We start from the raw sequence: 22,780 nt of genomic DNA, 5'->3' as shown, positions 1-22,780 counted from the left end.
TAATGAAGGCACCAGGTGAGCATCCCTGGGGAAAGCCTTCTATATGGGGAGCCGCTACAGAAAAGGCCTGTTCTCATGCTGCCACACTCTGCACCTCTCACAGAAAAGGAACATAAAGAAGGGCCTCAGATTATTATCACAGCGTCCGGGTCAGTTCATATGGGGAGAGGTGGTCCTTGAGGCATTGTGGTCCTGAGCTGTTTAAAGTTTTAGAGAATCCTGCCCCCTGCCTTCTTTTAAAAGGTATCTGAAGCTAAATTTAGGATACCACAGAGGATTTATCATAGTAAAATTGTCATCATCTTTTACTTCAAGAGAAATATGAGTTCTGAAAGCTTTTTGAGGAGGAGTGGATCAGGGAGGAAAAATCTTTTTCCCCTTCCTATAATCATAAGGGCTACAGCCTTACTAGGTTGTAAATGAAAACTGAAGAGGGCCACCAAAATTATGGGTGCCTGAACAACTACCGCAAACCTAACACACCCCACTGTTATCTGTTCTAAATAATACACGTAGGCCAGCTGTAGAAACTGACATTCATTATACTTTCTTGGATGGCGATATCACAGCATAAATGATAACTTTTAAAAATAAATCACATACAACCATATATGCAAATACTGGAATATTGGGGGGGGGGGTTAGAATCATGGAAAATTCAGCATTGCTCTGTAAACAGGTTAGAGAAGATAGCCTATAAATGTTTTAAAATACTTTCACACTTACACAAACATTTGAGATTGAACTCAGAGTTTAATTGGGGATTTGAACTCTATTTGAAAGTATTAAGACAACCTGAATTACAGATTCCCTATAAATGTATTTTATTCTTATGGTAGTACAAAAATTAACTGTTTCCCTTCTGGGTTTTTAGAAGTTTTGCATTTTTCAGAGTTAGAAGGTACACTGAAAAAGGCTTATGGGAAATATCTGCAGGGCAGACTATTCTGTATTCACCATATGCACAGCATTTCTTTCCTTAAACATTTTATTAACCTTCTGCTGATGCAAAATGATTGCTGATCAAGCAATAGATGGGGGGTCAGTCCTGCAATTATGTTTTGAATTCTATTCAAACATATCTCACCCAGCATGAAAGGGTGGGGATGGGAGTTGATAAAATGAGTTGTTCTTGAAATGGGGTCTTTTAGAAGAACAATTAACCTACAATAACTGTTCTGGCCTCCTCTTAAGCCCCTGAATAGTAATCCTTCCTCATTAACTTCAAGTCTAATTAGCACCAGTAATGAAAACTGCTTCTGAAATAATCATAAGGTCATGCTCCCTCCATCTACAAAGTCTAATAATACCAATTAGTGCACTGGCCATTTTGATTTAACCACATGGCCATCCAGTTAGTCAACAGACATGGGCTGGGGGAACCTGTGCACCGGGGATAAGTCACAGCTTGGAATTAGTGAGCAGACTTGAGTCAAGCCACAGGTATGGCCACATTTTGGCTGGATCTAGAGACATCTAAGAAGCGTTTCTCTTTTGTCTTTCTTCCCTTCTCCTTGTCATCTGTTTTTTCTTCTGTTAATGCTCACAGCATTTCTTCTGTGTCGTCCTAAGCATGGCATACAACTTTTCTCAAACTATACACAGCAAGTGGTCTTAGGGAGCAGTGGGTAGGTCAGTTGTTTTTGTACCAAGCATTTTATGACTGTCAGATATACCTAGAATTTAGCACCTGCACTATTACTTATCTGAGATTCTTGTACTCAAAAATCCATAAATAAATGTGCCTGTTTTATTTTATTTTTAAAGAAAGCTGTTGGGGGCTACTAGAATAACAGCAGAACTGGAGGCCTGGGTTCTTCTTGAGAATGTTATTTGATTTTCTAAAAGATATAGGGCAGGCATAGGCAAATTCGTCCCTCCAGATGTTTTGCGACTACAGTTCCCATCACCCCTGACACTGGTCCTGTTAGCTAGGAATCATTGGAGTTGTAGTCCCAAAACATCTGGATGGCCGAGTTTGCCTATGCCTGATATAGGGCCTGAAGAGGACCCCTTTGGTGAAGTGTGAGCTCATGAAGAGCTTCTATTTTCTGCTGGTCTAATACTCCAAGTGAAGATATTTCAACTAGGTGAAATATGAGCCATTGATTGGATCAACTAATAATTTGTTGTAAACTTCAGATTTGCAAGTTTTTCTTCAGGTATGGGCAATCAGGCTGGAAAAAAGAAATCCTACAAATGCAGCTAAACTGGAAGATACCTGGCTGAGGCTAGTGCTCTGTGAACAAAGGATTATAAAATCATATTGTAGTAATTAATAAGATTACACTCAGTTAGACTTTGCCCAGAGGAACAGTTATTTCTGCCTTATGGAGAATATGTGATGGAAATTTTCAATATTGCAATCACTTAGTTTGATAAAAGATATAATTTAATTTACTACCTATCTCTCAGTATACGAGATACAATAGTGCTGCTGACATTTCATAGCAGACTTGAGCAGGTACTAACTGAATGGTGCTGAAGGCCAGCTCAGGAAAAGTGTGCACAGGATCGCATCCTTGGAGATGTTGGCACTGGACCTTGGATGGGCAGATCTGTCTATTCTTATTTCAATTAATTTCCTCAGTTCCCCCATCTTTCAGTACTCCACAGTTCAGTACTCCACATTTCTGCATCAGTTTGCAATTTAATTATTTATTTAAGAAGCTCTTGTGAAAATTCATCAGCATTTTATTACAGATTTCTCCTAGTATAACACATTTTTGTATGTTAGTTTCGCTAATATGGGCATTTTTTTTTTTTGCATACTTTACCCTGGTATATGCATTTTTGTACACATTACTTGGCTTACTTGGCTGGAGGACTGCACTGCAAAATTTGGAGATGTGCAAATTTGGAAGGATCACTGTGCTTCAGGTTTAGTTCAAGTATTGTTTAAAAAAAGTGCGAATTAGGTAGGTTTACCTTTAAATGCAAACTGAATCAGATTTATTCCCAATGTTTTATTTTTGTAACTAAAAGCAGCCTCCTGGAAAGAAATTATGGAGGGGAGATGCAGCTTAACTCTTCCCCTTCCAGGCATTTTTGTGCATTCAAAAGCCATATACGCATTCCTCAGTATGCTTTTTATTTCACAGGGATAAATATATAGGTACCTGTCTCTTACCTGCTGCAGGACAAAAAGCAGCAGGAAGTTACCAATTTTTGGTAGAAAATGTCTGGAAGGGAAAAGATTTCATAGCACCACCACCACCTGCTCATCCTTCACCGCTATTCACAGCTTCTTGTCACTGCTTTCAGTTAAAACAAGGACATTTCTGAGAAAATACACACATAGTAACATGTAATTTGGCTCTAAAATGTAGACAGTAAAAGCTACACTTTCAGTTGACACCAGCAATCTGTACACACAAATTGAATTCTATGGGATTATGCCCATGGTTTGTTTGTTAAAAGAAAAAGGAAAAAAAAACATAGATTAGGTCACTTTTGTAGTCTAGGTGCATGCTAGTGCCATCTTCTGGATGTAGCCAGAACTACTCAATTAAAAGGAATGAATAAACTTGTACGGTCATTTATCAGTTTCTGTCAGCGCCTCCTTTCTGTTTTATCCCAATTTAGAGAATTACCTCTTTCTTGAACTCTCAGTTCCCAGCAATGTGTTTGTATAAGAAGTTCACCTTTCATACATACAGAAGTTTACAAGCAAATGGAGCATTTAGCCAACTCATGTATTTCGGAGAAAAGTGTTTAAATAATAAGATTTTAAAGCCTCACTATCATTCAAAGCTGGTTTAGAGGAAGGCAGCATCCTGTGATATTATGAACTGATTCTGATTGCTTCCAGAGGCATGCTATGGCGCAGTGCTGCATCTGTGAACTGTTTTGCATTAGGGACAAGGGTCCCTTTCTTTGCACTTCATAATGATGAATGTGATTCCTGAAGAGTGGTTCTCCGGTTCCAACCTCAGCATTGATGTATTAGCTGCCTTCTGTGCTCTCACAACTCCACTTCAGCCCCCAAGGAAAAGGATGTGGCAAACAAAACGTCTGCACTGTTCTGAAGGTGCCCTGCTCTACCAGACCTGGCGAAACCTATGTATATCTAGGGTGTGGTCACCACACTGACCACATTGTGTAGAAGCTAACTCAGCTGCTGTCACTGAGGAGCAAAAAAAACCCCACACCTTGGAGCAGGAGCTGCCAGCCTCTTGTGTCCTGTCGCTGGAAAGGAGCTGTTGCGTGGCCCCCAACCAATTGCAAGTTCATAATAAGGTAATAAATTGCAAGGATGTAACAATGTAAGCGAGGCCTGCTGGATCAAGCCCAAGTCCCGCCTAGACCAGCATACTGCTCTCACAGTGGCCAACCAGATGCCTCTTAAATTAGGTAAAGGTAAAGGGACTCCTGACTATTAGGTCCAGTCGTGGCCGACTCTGGGGTTGCGGCGCTCATCTCGCCAAGGGAGCCGGTGTACAGCTTCTGGGTCATGTGGCCAGCATGACTATGCCGCTTCTGGCGAACCAGAGCAGTGCACGGAAATGCCGTTTACCTTCCCACCGGAGTGGTACCTATTTATCTACTTGCACTTTGACATGCTTTCGAGCAATGGGAGCTCACCCCTTCACGGGGATTCGAACCGCCGACCTTTTGACCGGCAAGTCCTAGGCTCTGTGGTTTAACCCACAGCGCCACCCACGTCCCATCTTAAATGAGGTACTAGCTTTCAAATGAAGTAACTAAGAAGTGGAGTGCTAATCAGATAGCTTTAAGAAAATGGGCTGAACCAGAGTTCCTTAGCACACTTTGAAATCATCAGCAGACAGCTGCCTAACATAAATCAGATGTTCCCTTTGAATTAACAGTGGATCTTTATCAACTCTAGGAGCAGTGTGCTTTCAACATACTGTTCTGAGTCTCATCAAAAAGACTCGTGTGTATGTGTGTATTTGATTGGTTTTGCTTATTTACTCTGGCCAATGCAGGTGAAATAAAATGGTGAGCATACAACGTAGCTCAGCATATCTTTAAAAGGACTCCAAGTGCATCCAAAATATTCAGATAATCATGCTTCAAGAGAAACAGAAGTGCTACTTGCCTAGGATTACATGAACATGAAGAATGCCACAGACCAATAAGAGAGGCAGTTTTAGGGCAGCACAACCAGTTCCCCAGCACTGGACACCAAGCAGAGAGACTGCCTTGTAAGCACTTGCCCTGATGTGGGAAGGAGGCATGAAGGCTCTAGGACCCTGCAAGAGTCCACGGTGCAAGAACTGGGGGAGGAGCAAATGTTGGCCTAATCCAGGGTGCCAAAGCACCAAAGTCCATCCTTGCTAGTAGGATAATTTTGATTAACAACGTTGGATTAAAAAAAGGCTTCGGATGAGAGGAAGGTGGTTCAGTGTTTGTGTGCTGCGTGTACGCTGTGTGTGTGTGTGCATGTGTATGTGTGCACATGTATGTCTGTGAGCCCTTTAGCAGGTGTTATTTGAAAGCAGTGTGCTGGTTGTTGTAAAACTTGTATTGAAAGCAAGTAAAAGTAATTTATCACATATAATGTAAAGTGGGATACCAGAGTCATGCTTCTGCTGTTGCAGAATCTTTTCACAACCATGGTTTTCAGCATAACAGTTCCAGAACAGCCACCATCAAAATAGCCCTGTTGCCGTTAATGTACCGGCACAGTTTACTGGCTTCTGCCACCTGTCCCTCGCCACATCAAATAATATTTTGATTAAGGCCTCCATTTCATGTTATGTGCATGAGGCAGGGAGAGGTTCACACAATTTATGGGCTCCAGGGTTATGCTGGTGGCCCCAGCCCTGATGTCTCACATTGAATGCTAACATCTGAAGAGGAGAAGCCTGTGTATATAGGCTGGCTTGCCCTTTTCAGATATCCATGCTCAACATGCAGACACCAGAAGGCATGAGTAGGGAGATGTGACTGTCAGGGTAGTTCAACATCCATTTAATCACATAGAGCTCCCTTGGCATGAGGTGGTTTTAGCTCAGGGCGCATCACCAGGGGTATAAGGCTCAGCAATGGAACACAGCTCAAGGCTATAGCCTAAAAGCATTTGATGCAGCAATGTTGCTACAGCTATGCTGTGAGTATGGTCATTGCCTGTATGGAACCCTGTATAAGCAGCATTGTCTAGGAACTCTATATATGCTACATTGCGTTCTGCTGAATGAAGAAAGGCAGGATATAAATGTAAATCTATGCAGTTAGGAATATTGTGTAGTGGCTTGTTCACTCAACAGGTTGTAGTGGTGTAGCATGCATTTTGCTTACATACTCTGGGCCATGCCCCTGCCTCAACCTAGAAAAGCTCCCACCATGTAGTAGTGAAGCACAGTCACCGTTGTCATGGACTTGCCATGGATCATCATGAGCCTTCTTTGTGGATGTGAGGTTAGGACATTGCTTTCCGTTTAGCCCTGCCTCTTCTCCCTTTTTCCATCTCAACTTTTACCAGTTGGTCACCTTTCCATCCAGTTTACATCATGGTTCACTGTAAACTTATTGGTGTAGGGTGCATCATGGTGCTTAACTATGTGTCTGCTGTTCCTTACAAAACCTGTGTTACTCTCACACAGACATCCACCCAAACACACTGTGTGCAATTATATGTCCCATTTTCTGTGTGGCATCTCAGTGAGACTTAAACACTTTCCCAATGTCTCTCTCTCTCTCCCTTTCTCTCTGTGTGTGTGTCTCTGTCTCTCTCTCTGTGTGTGAGAGGGGGGGGAATGTGTGTGCTGTCACCATATGGAATACATGTGCAGGCCTCTTACCTATGGGTGTGACTTGGATGTTGAGACTGGAATGGCTGGTTATGTGTGGACTGCAAGGGAAATTAAACTCTTTTCTGAGAGGAAGCCTTGAGGTTGGTGGCTTCATGCATCACTTCACTCGCTGCCCTTCTCACTGCTAGTCACTGGCGCCTCTGACAAGGGAGGCACTGTGGACTCTTCTTGGCAGCATTTTGGCAACATCCTTCTGTATTGTGTGTGGGAGGAGGTGAGGACCAGGCTCCATAATATCATCATAGCCTCCTTACTGCTTCTGCATGTTGATTGATGCCCTCCATGCATGAATATGATGTGATATTGTCAATACACAATGCCATTATTGACTGGTGCTGCTGTAGTTGCCACTGCGGGAATGTCTGTCGGTGTTGCTACATTATTTCTTGTATACTACTGTTCATGGTTGGTTTTCGGCTTTTGCTGCTGTGGGTACGTATGATTGAGACTAGAGGAGGTGCGCCTATAGTGTAGTGGATTGGCCTGTTATTCTCAAAATGCATTTCTTGCCTAAATATTTAAAGACATAAATAACCTCCAGCTATTCCACCTTGTCATTTTAAGCTTTCTGACATTTATTGTTCTGAAGAGAAGAAAGGTCAAACTTATCAAATCTGCATTTATGCTTCCATGACATTTTTCTCCAACCAAATTTTTCTGAATTACAGAGGCAAGACAAATGTAGCTCATTTCAGAAAGGACCTTTTTCATCTATGCATGGCCGCCTATGCCGTAGCACACATTTCTGAATATTCTTTGTATAAGGGAAGAGTAATAATTCAATCAGTTCAAGAGAAATTTGGGAAACAGTCTTGTGAGGTAGAGATTGCATTCCAGTTCTGCCACTGACCCATTAACAGTGTAGTCCTATACATGTGTACTCAGAAGTAAGCCAGGGTGAGTCAATGGGATTTACACTCAGATCCGTGTGTACAGTGCATAGGGTTGTAGCCGAAATACCTTGGGAAAGGAATTTAGACCTCATTTTCCAAACATAATGACTAGTTTTAGAGTGCCTTCCTTTCAGGTAAACAAACATACAAAGTGGTTTGAATGCAGCATTCAGATGCTTTGAGCAGTAGGTATGCATGCAGAGTTGTTGCCTCCTGTTGATTTCTAGCTATAATTATATTTCTGCTAAATATTTACATAACGCAGTGTCCCTTGAGGGACTGCAAATTTTCAGAAACAGATGTACAAAATAGCCCCAGCTAAAGTAATCACTTGAAAAGAAATCTTGTATATTTTCCTATATATTAAACACTGTTCTGACTTGGCTGGTACATTGTGCAATATATTTTTACCTATCAATATTTTAGCAGGTTGGGTTACTGTTAAGAATTCTAACAAAAGGCAGCCGAATGATAAGCAAACGTAAAATTATACTTCAGGAAGCAAACTTCAGATTCCTTGGCACAAGTCTGTGTTTCCAAGTGTGATGCTCAGAGCCAGAGACAAATCCATATCACTGGCCTTCAAACAGGAGCTTGAACTTTGAATATCAAATATACGTAGTGACCTTCGCATAAGCAAGTTGCAGACCGAAAAACGTTTGCTGAAATTAGGTGGCAAATAACTCTGACAAGCCAGAGACATCCATAAGCTACAGATAGGCAGCGTGCAAACAGGGAACAAGGCTACGGTTTGTCAAATAAATTGTTTTTCATGAAAACTGCTCAGGAAGGTATGGCAGTGGGGAGGAGGGGTATAACTCACTACGTTTCAAAAGGACATTTTATTGAACAGATCAGAGAAAATTCAGGCATCCTGGCTGCTGAATCTACTTGTTCTCCTAACTAAACAAGACGGAAGCATGTATTAACTGGAAACTTCTCCAGAGCCAAGTCTATTTATATGAAACAGAATTCCAACTTTTGGAAAAGTCTTGGAGGGATCATGGATGAGAACCTGCTCAGGCCAGGTCTCTCTTTGGAATTGATGCTAGTTAAGCAAACAGAAGCATAATAAACAACATGCTAGCAGCAGTACATATTATAGGTAATGACAATGGGGAAGATAATCCAATGGTCATAGTGCTGCCTTGGGAGCTTCCTTGTCTTCTGAAGACACTTTGCATCCATGAAAACAAAGCTTTTCTCTGCCACGTTTCCCCAAATGTAAATGTGAATAACTGCATCTCTTTACTATACAGGAATACAGCCTGTACCAACATTTTGGTACACCTATGACTTAAATGTCACGTTTAACTATTCCAGCAGTTTAGAGGGAGACGGACATACAAATACTTATGATAGACACCAAGATAAGTCAGAAATAGAGGGCTATACAGTTCTGCACTGCTTAGAAATTCTACCAAGCTCAGGTTATGCAGAAACTGCTCTTCATGCATAGTTCATAGTGCAGTTAAATTGTTCTCTGAACCTTACTTCTGTGGAGACCATTGAAAACCAATGTGGTCCACTGGGTAGTTGTTGTTTCTATAATTTAAACTTGGGTTCAAATCCAAGTTGAACTCATCTGTAAATTGAGAATGTTAATTACTGACAAAAATGGGCTATGTAGAACATGAACCAACTAATGGTAGAAATACAGAGACACACTGCAATTGTATACACTAACATCCTATGGAAGTCAGTGGGAACTGAGCAGGTTTGAAGGCAATAGTTGCAAAAGTCATTTGCATATTCATATGCAGGTGATTAATAACTGGGCCAACTGAGAATTTTCACACTTTAAACATTAAGCATGCCTACACATTAGACTGACATCAATGAGAATCAATGGGGAAAATATTCCTTTTGAACTACAGGAAGATTACCAGCTGAGGTTGCATTGCATCTGAAGTTATAAATACAACAGAATTAAACACAACCAAAATAATTGCACAGAGCAGATTTGTAAGAGCCATAGTGAGACAGCAGAATGAGGTAGTTATTGCCAGTAGCTTTCAGGATCTTACTCACAGTTTAAATATTTCACACTTAGCACAATTTCTATTGTCAGGATTACAAAATCAAACAAAAGGAATAGCAATAAATTAATTATCCATCATGATTATTATCATATGATCCAAGCCAGGGGTGGGAAATGGCCAGCCTGTTGAGACCATGGAGGGTCATGGAGCCTCACCACCTAAACTGCAGCTTCTACTTCTTAGCCCCCCATCCTACCCCATCATTTAGGTTTGAAAACCTAATTCACACCTATAGAAGACTACCTTCAAGCATAATTCCAGCGCAGGAACATTTTCAGTGGAATTGCAGCTGGGGAAGGAGTTAAGATTTAATAATGACTTTGCACTAGATATAAACTGATTTGATAGTTTTTTCTGTTCTCCAGGGCAGGGAATGCTGGGGAGCTCTAGCAGAGAATTCTGAGCACCTTAATCAAACTACAGTTCACTGGCTTTTTTGTGGGAGGCCATGCTAGTTAAATTGGTATAAGACCAATATATGTGGGTAAAATACGTAGCTATAGCGTTAGTATCTAAAGATTTGTATACACACCACCTGTTACAGTATTACTCTAGTGCAATTGCTATCAGCCCCGAATTGTACTGGAAGTTGGCTGAATTTACTTCCTAACAGAGTCTCATTTGCTCCCAGACATGTTATATTTCTCTACCAGGGTGTCATAAAAATGGCCTACCCATAGCACATGATCAACATCCTATCCATAGCATATAGGACATAAAGATACCTAACCGCAAACTAAGAGTGTCTGGTGTCTTCCAGGATTGTGTATGTTTCCTGATCCATGGGGGTCCCAGCCACAAGGACAGGTGATGGTCCAAGCAAGGGGGAGGTCTGTAGCCCCGAGATTCAAAGCAAACAGGAAGGCAAGGCAAGGAAAGTTCAGCACCTTGGTGAGGGACCAGTGTGTGGGTTTGAGGACCACTGTTAGTGAACCTGCAGAACATCTAAGTCAGACATAGGCAAACTCGACCTTCCAGAAGTTTTGGGACTACAACTTCCATCATCCCTAGCTAACAGAACCAGTGGTCAGGGATAATGGGAGTTGTAGTCCCAAAACATCTGGAGGGACGAGTTTGCCTATGCCTGATCTAAGTTGTCTCAGCAATGCCCTGAAGCGAAGGGCAAATCTTATAGCCTGGGCTAGGTAGAGGCTCCATTCCCTGAGTGCTACATATGGTCAGTTAAAGGGCCCTTTACCACAGAAGTTGATGTCTTCTAGACCCTCATATTTCAGTTTGTGGGGATCTCAGAGCTCTCTTGATCTTCCAAGGAGTCTGTGGTCCAAACATCAGGGTCTGATTCAGAGGAAGAGATGCAGACTCCAGTGTCCATGACTCCACGTGGCATAGAAAAGAGAGTTGATCCATCTCATCCTTGGGACTGCCATTGTCAGAAGACTTTCTCTCCAAGGATTCCTAGATTCTACATGATATGGAAGAAATACTACCACCTGCCACAGTGTTAACTTATCCATACTGAATTTTAACTGTGCTATATTTCACACTGAATATTATGTGAAGGAATATAATGTTAACAAATCCTAAGGCTAAACCCTAAAGGGTAGGGCTATTGTGGAGTCTGCCAGCAGCTATTCAAAATCAGCAAGGCCTAGATTTAGGAGGGCTCCTACACAGGTACAACACAAAAACATGGACAAAAGGAGGAGCCCATCCTTCTAAAACTGATTACCAGGGTGGTGCCAAGAACAGAGATCTATGGAGAGGGAGCAGGGGGGCATGCAAAACCACCCTCTTTTTTCAGAATTAAAGACCATGGAGGGGGGTAGCACCTGAAGGCAATGTGGAAGACAGGACATCAAAGGATGATTCAGCAACAAAGCATTCTGAGAGTTACTGCATAGTGAGCCACAGTGACCTACCTCAAGCTACCTAGGAGAACATTCAGGCAGAGAATTTTCTTGGTGTCAGGAGAACTGTCAACATATTCTATTTCTAGAAGTCAATTACTGTGCCTGTCCCTCTGCTTTACCCCACTAGCCCAAATAACAGTCAGCACTGGCAGCAAAGTCCAAATGGAAGACTGCTGGGCAGCAGAGGAAGGTCATTTCACAACAAATGCAAAATTTCATGCTTTTTCTTTGTGAGTACAGTGGTACCTCTGGTTGCGAATGGGATCCGTTCCAGAGGCCCATTCACAACATGAAAAGCCCGCAACCTGAAACGCCATATCTGCGCAGGTGTGCAGTGCGATTTGGCGCTTCTGCACATGCGTGAGTGGCGAAACCCAGAAGTAACCCTTTCCGGTACTTCCAGGTCACTGTGCGACACAACCTGAAAAATGTAACATGAAGCAAACGTAACATGAGGCATGACTGTACTACTTTTGGTTTAGCACTAAACTGAGCAACCTAAATACCCAAGAACTTGCCATGGGTGCAAGATGGAAGTACTTATACATCCATGCAACTAATCCCAGCTATCCCGTTTGAAGCAGTTGAATTTCATATACTTTTCATTAATATTATATTTTCTCCGTGTCAGATCTTGAACGTAAGGTTGATATATTTATTTACTATGTTGCGCAAGGGTGTTTTAACATACACATTTGCCTTTTTCTTCTAATATGGCTATTTTAGCATTGGCAGTATCAAAAAGACAGATGAATCCTGCTCATGTAAGTATAAGCAATGTCCTTTCATTCCAATTTGGAAAGTTTCAGCAGGGCTTGGAGTAGAATGAAAACCATCTGCTAATACCCATGTCTGCTTGCATTCTCCAATCCACTCTACCATGATCTAGGATGAAAGTATGCACCTACAGACATTCCCAGACCATGCAAGACCTATCAGCATATGTTTTATAGCTTCCAGGATGTGAAAAGGCTGATGACATCACGAACTACTTGATGTGCCAAAGACCTACTTCCAGATTTCTCTGGACATCTCCAGGTTATGTTAAACATTACATTGCAAGTTGTTTCAGCCCAAAACCCACCAAAATGCAACAGGTCCTAAGTCAGAAATCACTCTGCACTAGTTGGCATCCTGGTCAGAAATCTAGTTGTAAACATCAATCAGTTCCATCTATATACATCATACTGTTTACTTTGTTCAGGTTAGTAGATGTCTGCACCATATTTTCTTATTTCCATGCTAAAATCTAGTGGCCAGTTCTGACTACTTAAAACCTGAGGAACTTCACCACTCATGGTATGTAGAAAGTCTAAATAGGAACCAAAAGCCTAGACTGAGGGAATCCTCCAGCACAACATTCCAGGTGCTTTTGAAGTGTGAGCATAGCAGTAACTCTAACAAAAATGCAATTACACTCCCATGGCGCCAGAACAGCTTCAGACATAACCCCATATTAAATTAGTATTAGTCTACATGTGTGCTATAGATTAGGAAGAAATGCACCCTGAAGTCTCAAATGGACATACTATGCATTCCTATTAGGAACACTGTTCAACATCTCAATCTGTCTCATACATCAAAGTGGCATGACCTTCTGAATTGTCTCTAGACTGGCTTGCACTGTCTGTGCTTTAATATGCACCCCTATACACATACACTTTTGAATATATTGGTAACAATTCATCATCAATAAAAGTTAAATCCTCCTTACTATCTACAGATTACTGAAACATCCTAACAAACTTGCTTCAAGGAGCAAATGAAAACATTTCTGGCACTATAACAAGCAGCTTTGTCTACAGTATAGATGAAATACATGGCCCAGTGGTTTATAGATCATTGCCTGATATAGATCATACATTCACTGGTGCTGCGCTAGAGCTGTCCTTCCAAGGTGGAGGAGCATGCTCACCTACTCCCCTCCACCACGCTAATGTGAGCAGGGCAATCTACTCACAGAAATGCCCTATCACACAGACAGGCCTAGTCCAGGTTGTCCTTTCTCCCCAACAGCGTGTGTTCATAGTGAGGAAGGAGACTGTGTGAACTTGACATCCATACAAATAGATGTTTGTGTGGAGCACGTGACTCACACGTGATGCCATTTGCATGGTGGAGGAATTAGAGCTAGCCCCCTCTTCCACCATGCAAGAGCGGAACTGTCCCTGGCAAATGTAAGAACCAGGACTTCGTTACTAGAATTATCTAAGGTTATAACGTTTTCTGCATCTTCAGAGTTTGCCATTGCTAAATCTTAAGGACCTCTTGGCTGTAAACTGGCCCTGTAAAGCAGGAGGCAGCAAACTTTTTCAGCAGGGGGCCGGTCCACTGGCCCCTCAGACTTTATGGGGGGCCAGACTATTTTTTTGGGGGGGGGGGAAATAAAAATGAACAAATTCCTATGCCCCACAAATAACCCAGAGGTGCATTTTAAATAAAAGCACACATTCTACTCATGTAAAAAGACGCTGATTCCCGGACTGTCCACGGGCTGGATTTAGAAGGCAATTGGGCCAGATCTGGCCCCCGGGCTGTAGTTTGCCTACCCATCCTGTAAGCTGAGAACATTACTGAAAGCTGCAAACACCCTTAGAAAAAGTCACCATGGCAAAGGTTGCGACCCGCAGCACAGAACCCCCATACACAAGGGATGTTATGCTTAACTGTTGAGAATTGAGCATTTCATCTAAGGACTTTTGTTGACACATTCTGCGGGGTGTTCCATAGAGCTTTTGCAGCCATCGTTTAAGATGGCTTTTCTTGCAATCTTTCACTGTCTTCTTAATAATACTTCCCACACACGCTGAGGATTATCCTTCATAGAAATCTCTTCCAGAGTGATTTGTTAAATAGGGAAAGGATATAGACTTTAGCTAAGCAATTTTTTAAAATAACCTTCAGTGGGTTCTGAATAGAGGTTGGAGTGACAGTTGAGGCAACAAGAACATTTACTGGAACTTCTTGCTCATTTGAGATGCAGAGTTCAGCTACACTTTGCTTCCCAGACCATCAATATTTTAATCTCAATCTACACAAAGAACAACTTTGCCAGCCTAAATAAATAAATAAAGTCAGGTTAATTATTAATCTCAACTTCTGGCAATTGTGAACTACTCACTAAACACGCAATAAGGAAAAGGCTAGTGTTTACCAATGAGAGTGTAAAGGCTTTGCATTGTTGACTTTAGGATTGCATTGTTTGCAACATGTTTCCTATTAAGATGAACAACTGCTTACATGTTTTGCAAGGAAGATCTCAGCTATGCCCTTTCTGCAACAACTTGGCTCCAGCAAACAACATTGGTAGCTCTTGTGTGTAGATGAGCTGCTGCTTGTAGATTGTGTTATTAACAAAGCATGAATTAAATATGCCTTCAAACTAAATGCATGGTCATACTTAATCACGGAGCAAATATAATATATTTGAATATATAACTATCAGCAGGTCTGAACTACTGTCAATCCCAGCAACAGAATCACTCAGAAGAATGGTAGGTAACATATGGAAAGAATATAACCCACAGGAGTCCCAAATAGTAACCAGAAGGATCTGTGGGATCTGTTTCTCTGAAAATCACATCTTTGATTGTTCTGGAATTGAGGGCAGAGCTTCAGCAACATGTTTTTTTAAAGTGTCCACAGGAGGTCCATCACCATAGCTCAAAAAACTGAGTAAAAGCCCTACTTGTCCAATTTTTATTTCGGTTAGAATGCTTTCAATCTTGATTGTGCCCACTGAAGTCCTATCAGCAATTTTAAACTTTCTGGACCATTTATTCCTATATAAGACAGAAGGTGGATGCTTCAGCTTTCATTTCCGAACCAATCGGAATATACAACTCTCTTGAAAGATGTATTTAAGACTGCTCTGCAGGCCATTAACTATAGGGTTACTAACACTCCACTGATTAGGGTTCTGCATTATAAAATGCTAGCTTATGTCCTTATGGCACATTATAAGGGATATGAGGTTAATTTACACCATAATTTTACTTAAATGACAGGGAAAAGAAAGAGCTGCAGTCTAGATCGTATCCGCACTCAACATATGGGGAGAAGAAGGGATCTCTGTGTTTTTTTTAATCAGGAAATTAAACAGGGGACAATTGGAACAAGGGGGCATGCAGTTCAGTGATCTCTTGCACTGGTCTAACCTTACAGCAGTTAATGAGACTGAATCAATATATATGGTCATCAGTCAATCTCTCAGAGGAGGGGCTGACAGTTTCTTCAGTCAGAAGAGACAGGCCCTGCCTGATAAAGCTATTAATGGCCTAGAGAAATATGGGAAATGATGGCATTGCAGCCACCAGGATATCTTGCTTATGCTCCCCTGAACAGAAGATCTCAGCAAGTGCCAATCTCATTCCAAAACAGAAGGTCACGTGATGGACTTTCATACTGATTTCATCCTGGTATAAAGAGTAGTGGGAGAATCAAAGTATAGGCTGAATGCAGCCTGCAGGCTGTCAACTGGCCACTACTGTCTTAGAATATAGAAGCATTCCCTTTGGAAACAAAAATGTCATTAAAAGAAGAATGATACTAAGAGGTTTCCCCATGTGTACGCTTCTCTTCCAAGAATGTGTCTCTTGTCCCTGTGCATTGACTTTATGCACTGTCTAGGCATTTTTCCTTAAGAAATAAATTCTGGGACTTCTCACTATACTCTGCTTGTGCATAACATACAGTTCAGTCTTCACTCCATTTACTCTAAAGTAGCCCAAGGGAGCTCAGAACTACTCTGGAATCAGTAAACTGAAAACTGGCAGTCTGGTATACAATTTAATTAAACCTAAATACTTCTACTTTACAGCAATTTAGTCTACTTCAATTCATTGGCTGCATAAACTTAAATCAGTAGTTCAACAAAATTGAGGAGTTAGCTGTTATCCTACTTTATATCCCCATGGTAATCCATAATGTAATTTCTGTAACCTTACAAGCAAGCTATGGGGACAAATTTTCATCTGTTTCACTGAATTAATGTGTCATACATTAAACACAAGGAATTTGAATTACACTGTATCTTACAGAAAACTTTTTACGGCATGCTGATAACAGTCAGTAGGAATCTATTGATTGAAGGAATGTGTTTAAGACACACATACTGGAATGCAGAGATATTGATTTTAATCCAGTAATTAATGGAAGAAGAGATAAATTGAAATGAAGACTGGTCACTGGTCATTAATCAGTTGACAGCTTTAGCAGTTATAGACTTACATGAGACTAGAGAGACCAGAGAGACTTGTGAACCACAGCTAAAGAAATACACCCTGCTTATCAACCAACCACTTCATAAAGTCTTTTTTCTAGACTACAGTTCCTTGAAACTCAAACCACACACAATTTTTCACAAACATGCTTTTTCCAGGGCCAAGAGATTCAAGACCCTCTCTACTCTCTGTCTTGAATAATCCTGTAAAATGTGGTTTACTTTTACTGGGTACATTTAACTGGAAATAATTCCCACTGAAATCAGTGGAACTTTCTTCTGGGTAACCAGGAACAACAGTGATTTGTTAGCCAATGACACAGAAATTCAAGGAACCACTTGCATCTCCCAAGATAAAATAAACATCTAGAACCAGAGCAGTCCACAGCCCAACTGCTTCTTAGTAGACTAACCACAGTGCTTTGGAACCAAACTAGATGCTTTTTAGACCATAGTGATAATGATTACTCATTTATTATTTTCTACAAGAGGGAGAAGGCAGCTTCCTGGTCAAAGGAAGGAAGAACTTTGCCTTCGATAACAACCCTTTATGCCACTATGTGAGGATCAAGGTTCCCAAATAGAGTACTGCAGAGCCTTATGCCCATCAGCCTGCAGTACAATATTTTTGCACTGGACACCACAAGGCCAAGCAATTAAGGGAGAAGAGGAATTTAGGCAAGCACAACAGGCATGTAGTTTCCATGCAACTCTTTCAGTTCCATTCAGAAATACACACCCTTTCCTGCAGTGGTGACTGGTTATTTTAAGATCTGTGCAGAAATTTCAGGGCAGATTACAAACTCTTTCCAGTGGATTCTTGTGATAAACTACATAACTTCTCTACAAGAAGTAGAGTCGACTTTAGAGGCAGCAGCAGAATACCTCCTAGAGGTTTCTGAGATTAGGTTTCCAAATCATCCTAGCCCGAAGGGGTGGACTCTGGGAAGGCAAAGACACCTCTGCCCCCCCCCCCCATTTCATTCCTGGTAGAGTTCCCAAACTTTCTCCAGGGTCAGGTTTGACCCCCATCCCGCTAGTAAGGGAGAAGCCCTGCATCTTGTCCGGATGCAGAAGTCGCTAAGCAGCTGCTCACCTCTGGTGGCCATCTGCAAGAACAGACGGGGCTGGGAGGCTCTGATCGCCGCTGATAAACTGCCTTCTCTGCCCTGGAAGGACGCCTTCCTCTCGGGCATCAGCCGGATCCTCAGCCTGCCTTCTCCAGAGCGGATCCACCAGCTGAATTCCTCGGTCAGGGTGAACTCGATCTGGCGTGCCTCTGCCTGGGCTCCTTCCCCGGCAGGATGCCACGCGCAGTCCTCCCGCAGGTTGGCTTCTCCCACTTCCAGCACCAGCTGCTTGGCGCGGCGCAGCTTCCTCACCGAGCCGCCTTTCAGCACCTTGGACGGGGCTCTGGCGCGGCCAGCAGGCGCCGCCGACCCGCTCCTGGGGAGCCAAGAGCTGACCGCGCGCAGCAGCGGCTGGCAGGCGAGCACCAGGCTGCAGCGCGCCTTGAACCCGCCCAAGGGTTCCCCGCCGCCCAGCACCAGCTCCCGCAGGTAGGTCCGGAACAGAGAAGGCACGATGAAATCCATGGCCAGGCTTTTCCTCTGCTGCCGGGAGAAACTCGGCGCATCCCGCTGCGGCGGGCGGGAGCCCGGAGGGGAGCTCCCCGCTTCCCGGGGCACCGCTTGGGCGGCCAAGGCGGCCAGAACGGCCAGAAAGAAGAACCGCGGCAGACCGGCGGCGTTCATCTTGCCATGGAATGGAGCGGGCGGGGAAGAGGCGAGAGTCCGAAAAGTAAGCTTCCTCCCGCTTCAGGCACCAGCGGGAACCAACTGGCCGCTGAGGCGGATCCTCCTGAAGCGGAGTCACCAGCAGCACACGAGGCGGATTCGCGCTCCAATCACCGCCGCCACCAGACGCGCCCGAGACGGTCTAAACGTCCCGCCACATCCTTGTGGCAGCCTCTTCCCTGAAGAGGCAGGAGGAAGGTGGAGGCGGGGGCGCTTGCCTCGACCTCGCGCCCAGCCGCTTGCAGGCGGCGACAGGAACGCGCGCGCGCGCCCCTGACCGCCGGAGATTCGTTTTTGTTTTTGAAACAAGGGAACGGACCGCGCGTTTTCCCTCGCGCTTCGCCAAGTCTGTGGCCAAACGCCGCCGTCCGCTTGGTGTCTTTTGGGGGGGGGCGGAACCTTCCCCTCGGCGGGTTCCTGGGGGCCAGAGAACCACTTCTCTCCGGATTCCTCGCGCCACTGCCCACAGCTTTGAGAGTTGCAAGGGGGCGGCGCGCGGCGTCTCTTCAAGTCCCGCGTCGTCCAGACGTCTCGGGAAGCGACGGGGCCCCCGCTTCTGGCCCGCTGGCGTGACTCTCCCAGGCCCCGGCGAGCGCTCTCCTTTCCCTCCTCGCCGGGTTCTCCGGCGCAGGCTCCTTGCCCGGAGGTTCCCCCGAGTCGTTTGGCCCCGAGTCGCCCGGAACAGGCACTGAGCTCCCTTCGCAGCCTGGGCTCTTCTTCTTCGACTTCCCTGCGCCCTGGCAGGTGACGGAGGAGCTCCTTTTTGGCGGGAAGAGCGGGCCTTTCGAATTACCTCAGGACTCGCCGTCGCTTTCTTCAGACTGGCCGGTCGCCGTGGCAGGTGAGACGCTCATTCTCTCCCCGTTGCCCACCCGCCCGCCCTTCCTTCTCTCGCTGCTTTTTCTGAAGGAAAAGGGAAGAGCGTGGTGGTTTCGCGGTTTCGCTTCCAGACGGAAAGGCAACTGCTACTTCTAGTATTGCCGCCGCCGCCGCTGCTAGTAGTCGAGACTCCTACTCCACGTTTGCTTGGCGCTTCAGCCTCGCTCTCTTCTATCTGCGGGCACCACCGCTGCGAAGATTTTTCACAGGCTCCAACTACCCGCCACAACCCTGGCATTACCCTGTGAGCGCTGACATCACGCACGAGCGCGGCTGCTGGCAGCCAATGGCCATTTCGGAGGAATTCATTATGCAAATGAACAGAGGTAGTGGGAGTGAGGCGCGAGCTGGAGAACAGCCGGCCATTGAGAAAAGCAATGAGATATACGCTCGCTCGCTCGCTCGCTCTCGTTCTCCTCTCATTCGCTCTCTCTCTCTCCCTCGTTCATTTCGCTGATGGCAGAACAGGCTGGCTGTTTTAGGCAAATGAGAGAGCCCTGCCTTGAAGGGAAATTTGCAACTGTGCACTTTCCCTAATTATGCATTAAAAGATTAAGCGGATCAAGCGAAAGAAAAAAGAGGGGGACAAGTCCCTATGAAATAGGATGTGCATAGGAGGGCTTTAACCCAAGGCTTCTCTTGGTGCCCTAACAAGATATAAATCACCGTCTTCTATAGAACACAGATGAGAGAATGAAGAAGACTGTGAGGTCTAGTGTACTGGCACAGCATTGTATTATTAACTATCTCACAAACAGAGGCAGTGAGCAGACCTGCTGCTAAGTAGTGGTGGAGGTGAGCACATGCACTTCAGAATGTGTCACGCCAATGTAAGGCAAGTCTAGACCATGCCAAATGTGCCCCTGAGCTCATTTTCCCCACTCGCAGGGCAGGGGACACCAAACTCTTGAGACCTGAGGGCACATTTTAAATTGTATTTGTTTATTAGATTTATATACCACCCTTCAGCATAAGATCTCAGGGTGGTTCACAGAATAAAATACAGGATAAAAACAAGTAAATAAGTAAAGCAAAACGGGGGACGGGACCCTTCCTACAAACACATTTAACAGGCCTGGTTGAAGAGGAACATTTTCGCCTGGTTCCTACAAATATTTTATGAAGGTGCTGGGGGAGAGCATTCTACAAATGGGGAACCACTACAGATGGAAGATTCAGGGCCAACAAGAAGAAATACTTCATTGCACCACATATAGTGGAACTTGCAAAGAAAGGATGCAGTGAAGCCACCAACTTAGATGGCTTCAAAACGTTGTTTAAATAGATCAAAATTAGCTCTAGAGGCCCAGGGATCAATCATACTTTGGACTGATCCAACAGGGTGCTTCTAATGAATGTTCTTCAGTGCTATTCTCTAGAGACCACCTAATTGATTTGCTTTTGTGATCTTCTGTGAGCATTCAAGAAGACTGGGGTCAAAGCCAAAGGCACTTAACCCATCACTAGCCCTGAGCTGAGCTTGAGTTCTTGTAGCTCAGTGGTAGAGCATCCACTTTTCATTCAGGAGGGCCCTGGTTCAGTCCCCAGCATTTCCAGGTAGGGCTAGGAATGTCCTGAAACTCTGGAGAGCCGCTGAGAATCAGGAGAGACAATACTGAGCTACGTGGGCCAATGGTCTGATTTGGTTTAAGACAGCTCCCAGTGATCCTTTCTTTTAAAAAACCAACCCCACAGAATCTAAATTTGATGCAGTCCAGTCTCCTATGAATGTCTTTAGGGAGCGCCCGTTATGCTGGAAGCATCCAGGGCTCTTCACTCCTTCTGATATGGCCAGCTCTCCACGCAATCTGTGGCGTGCCTCAAGCCACTGACAGCACAAGAGGTTCTGTAGCACATGCTCAACACAAGCTCTCACTTAACTCTATACTAAAGTGCAAACAACAAACAAAACCACTTGCACCAGCCTTGTAAGCCAATGAGTTCAATAAGGCTATCTCAGAGAATCCTTGGAATAAATTACCGGTATGGTTTCATACAAGTCTTTTCCAAGAAAGGAAAAAAATAAGTGCAGGTGGTCCACCCACTCCCACCAAACTGCCTGTGAGGCTCTCTGACCTTCCTTCCAACCCAATAAAACTCCCCTTCCTGCCCACTTCTGGTGACAGAGAATGAGAGGAACTAAGGAAAAGGACTGATCTCCCATGCCTTGCCCCCTTCTTTACCAGCACCCTTCAAGCCACTACACTCTATATCAGGGGCAACTAATCTGGGGAATGCAAATTTCCCATGGACTACTAGCATCCATGGTTGTCTTTGGGTCTTGTTCTTGGCACACTTGTTCTTGGGTGCTGCAGGAGAAAATACCCTTCTGTTCTTTTCTCTCTTGGTGCCACCAGAACATTAGCAGGTCCTTGCTAAGTGGTAGGCTGGAGGATTTTTGGTAGGTGAGATATAGCAGGAGTTCAGTTGGGAGGAGAAAAGCATTTGTATTATTTTCTTTTGCTTGGATAAAAATTTGAGACCAGCATTACATGTCCCTACAATGGCATGTAACAGAAAACATAAGTTTTCACTAGTTACAAAAAGGAAAAAGGAAAGAAAACGATTGAACCTCTACACTTGCATTTAAAGCTTTCTATTGAGCAAAACTTTCCTGACGTTTCCCCTTTGCAAAAACCAGTTGATCTAATCGAATCTCACAGGGCTGATGGCTGAGACTACCAGATCACTATTAGGTTTTAAATTCTGAACTTCTGGAAAAATTCTGCCTATGACTTGTGTGCACACATCCGTTTTCTCTGCACCCAGTGTGCTCCCATTTTTGGTTTGGGAAGCAGTGTACAAACAGCATTAGCCACAATCCACACCTATCCTGCCATTTCTATGAAATACAGTGTTTTAATGCATTCCCCGCACCCACCCACCCCAGCCCACCACCCAAACAGCTTCAGTCCAAATTGGGGGGAAAGAATAACCTAGCTGCAAAAAAAGCTGGTGGTTGTGCACACAGCCTAAATCTGTTTGAAAGACCGAAGTGTAATTTTTCCCCACCTCCGTTTGGCAGAGGGTTTCATGGAAGGTCACGTATGTGTGGCTTTTCCTGCCAGGTGAAGATTAATAGCCTCTGCACTGGGGTGATTTTCACACTAACATGTATTTATTCCTTTGACTTTATAAAAAATAAAAAGGTGAACATCATTTGTAAAGCATTTCCAGTGTAGGAGGTACAATGCAAGTGAATGTATCAGTGTTATTTCCAGTCTTTGGAGAAGGTTGCCCAACTAGCTAGTCAAACACCTGGTGAGCAGCATCAACATCCAGCTTTCTGTTTCATTTAA

The 22,780-nt window shown here is 43.9% G+C and overlaps 1 protein-coding gene across 1 annotated transcript in view; it reads right to left on the bottom strand.

Annotated features, from left to right (window-relative positions):
- The window catches only part of ALK (ALK receptor tyrosine kinase), a 564,868-nt gene extending 545,807 nt beyond the window's left edge, over positions 1-19,061 (bottom strand). Inside the window, exon 1 of the mRNA XM_083434390.1 lies at positions 17,903-19,061. Within this exon, the coding sequence (XP_083290516.1) occupies positions 17,903-18,560 (658 nt within the window). The 5' untranslated portion in view covers positions 18,561-19,061. The remainder of the gene's footprint in view (positions 1-17,902) is intronic.
- Between the last annotated feature and the right edge of the window lie 3,719 nt (positions 19,062-22,780).

This window comes from Podarcis tiliguerta, assembly GCF_965153285.1.
Source record: "Podarcis tiliguerta genome assembly, chromosome: 3".
Classification (NCBI taxonomy): Eukaryota; Metazoa; Chordata; class Lepidosauria; order Squamata; family Lacertidae; genus Podarcis; species Podarcis tiliguerta.
Note: the sequence above shows the minus strand (reverse complement) of the source record. Positions and strands in the feature narration are given on the sequence as shown.